This window comes from Myotis brandtii, unplaced genomic scaffold, assembly GCF_000412655.1.
Source record: "Myotis brandtii unplaced genomic scaffold, ASM41265v1 scaffold699, whole genome shotgun sequence".
In the NCBI taxonomy this organism is placed as follows: Eukaryota; Metazoa; Chordata; class Mammalia; order Chiroptera; family Vespertilionidae; genus Myotis; species Myotis brandtii.
The window spans coordinates 250978-252701 of NW_005370733.1; the positions used below are offsets into that span (position 1 = coordinate 250978).

The 1724-nt window shown below is 59.7% G+C and overlaps 1 protein-coding gene across 1 annotated transcript in view; it reads right to left on the reverse strand.

Annotated features, from left to right (window-relative positions):
* Window position 1: 1 nt before the first annotated feature.
* BARHL1 (BarH-like homeobox 1) overlaps window positions 2-1724 on the reverse strand; it is a gene marked incomplete at its 3' end in the record, with an annotated part of 7370 nt that continues 5647 nt past the window's right edge. The window contains exon 4 of the mRNA XM_014529877.1: window positions 2-119. Within this exon, the coding sequence (XP_014385363.1) occupies window positions 2-119 (118 nt within the window). The remainder of the gene's footprint in view (window positions 120-1724) is intronic.

Here is a 1724-nt window from a genome sequence, read left to right on the forward strand (position 1 = left end):
TGGAGACGAGACTCTGCGGGTAGAAATAAGGCGACGGGAACATCCGCTGGAGCGCCGAGTAGTTGCCCGCCTCCGCCAGCAGCTCCAGCCCCACGGCCGTCTGTCGCTTCCATTTAGTCCTGGGGACCGAAATAAATGCCAGGGTGGGGTCAGGGCGGCGGCCCGGGGCACCCCGCCCCTCGGGGTGCTGGGCCCATGGCCCTGCGGGAGGCCCCGGAGACCCACTCAGGTGTTAGTTAATAAGGGCGCGCCAGGCACCGCTCGCCCGTGTTACACGCATTCGCTCCTTCAAACTGCCGCCGGCCTGCCATGGCCCCTCATCCCCATTTGCAGATAAGAAAACTGAGGCAGGGCCCTCTCTCCAGATGGTCTTCCACGTGGTAGAGCCCACCGCCCGGCCTCTAACCTCGCACACTCTGCTCTGGGGAGGCACACCGGCCGCAGAGCTGTCGCTGGAACTTCCCCGGTGTATCCGCCCCCTGGGAGGCAAGATGGCCCTGGAGAGAGGGCCGGCCGGGTTGGTTTGCTACCACCTGTGGGGTGAGGCTGCACCGCCTCGGTACCCCGTTAGAGCGCTTCTGCAGAAGGCGCACCAGCCTCGCACAGCCTCTCCGGTCACCAGGTCCGAGGCCTTGGGCGAGCCTGTAGCCCGTAGCCTGCCCGGCGCTGAAGTCCGGAGGCCACTGGAAGAGCGTCTGCGGCGTTGGGGACGGCCAGGGGGTGGAGGCACGGACCCTGCGTGTCCCTGGACCCGAGCTGGCCAGTCCCTGAGGTCGCACTGAGGCTGGCTCCGCCACACCGACCCGCTCCCCTCCCTGAATTATTCATCATCATCATAATTGTGTAATTACTGTAAAGGGCCTTAATTATTGATGCCCGGAGCAGTAATCGGTATTTATTATTAATGGGCGACGCGTTCTGAGGCTTGTTTATGGAGAGCACCGTTCTGGCCTCTGCTGAGTGTGGGAGTGACGGTGAGTTATGTGGTGTGTGTGTCTGTGTGCCTGTGGGTGTGAGTGTTCTGTATGACTGTGAGTTATGTTGTGTGTGTGTCTGTGTGCCTGTGGGTGTGAGTGTGGGAGTGACGGTGAGTTATGTGGTGTGTGTCTGTGTGCCTGTGGGTGTGAGTGTGGGAGTGACGGTGAGTTATGTGGTGTGTGTCTGTGTGCCTGTGGGTGTGAGTGTGGGAGTGACGGTGAGTTATGTGGTGTGTGTCTGTGTGCCTGTGGGTGTGAGTGTGGGAGTGACGGTGAGTTATGTGGTGTGTGTCTGTGTGCCTGTGGGTGTGAGTGTGGGAGTGACGGTGAGTTATGTGGTGTGTGTCTGTGTGCCTGTGGGTGTGAGTGTGGGAGTGACGGTGAGTTATGTGGTGTGTGTCTGTGTGCCTGTGGGTGTGAGTGTGGGAGTGACGGTGAGTTATGTGGTGTGTGTCTGTGTGCCTGTGGGTGTGAGTGTTCTGTGTGACTGTGAGTTATGTGGTGTGTGTGTCTGTGTGATTATGGGTTGAGTGTGTGTATGTGCGTGTGTGTTTATCTATGTGTATCTTTGTCTCTGAATGTGTTAGGGAGAGATTAGAAAACACCAGTTTCCCAGTCCCCGGAGGAGCTGCGGCGGGCCCTTCCCTGCGCCGTTTCAGTACAAGAGGGACTGAGGAGGCCAGAGAGGCTGGGTGGAACCCAGAGCCCTCCCCGACCCCACCCCCCAGCAGCTGCTGTGTTGGGCTA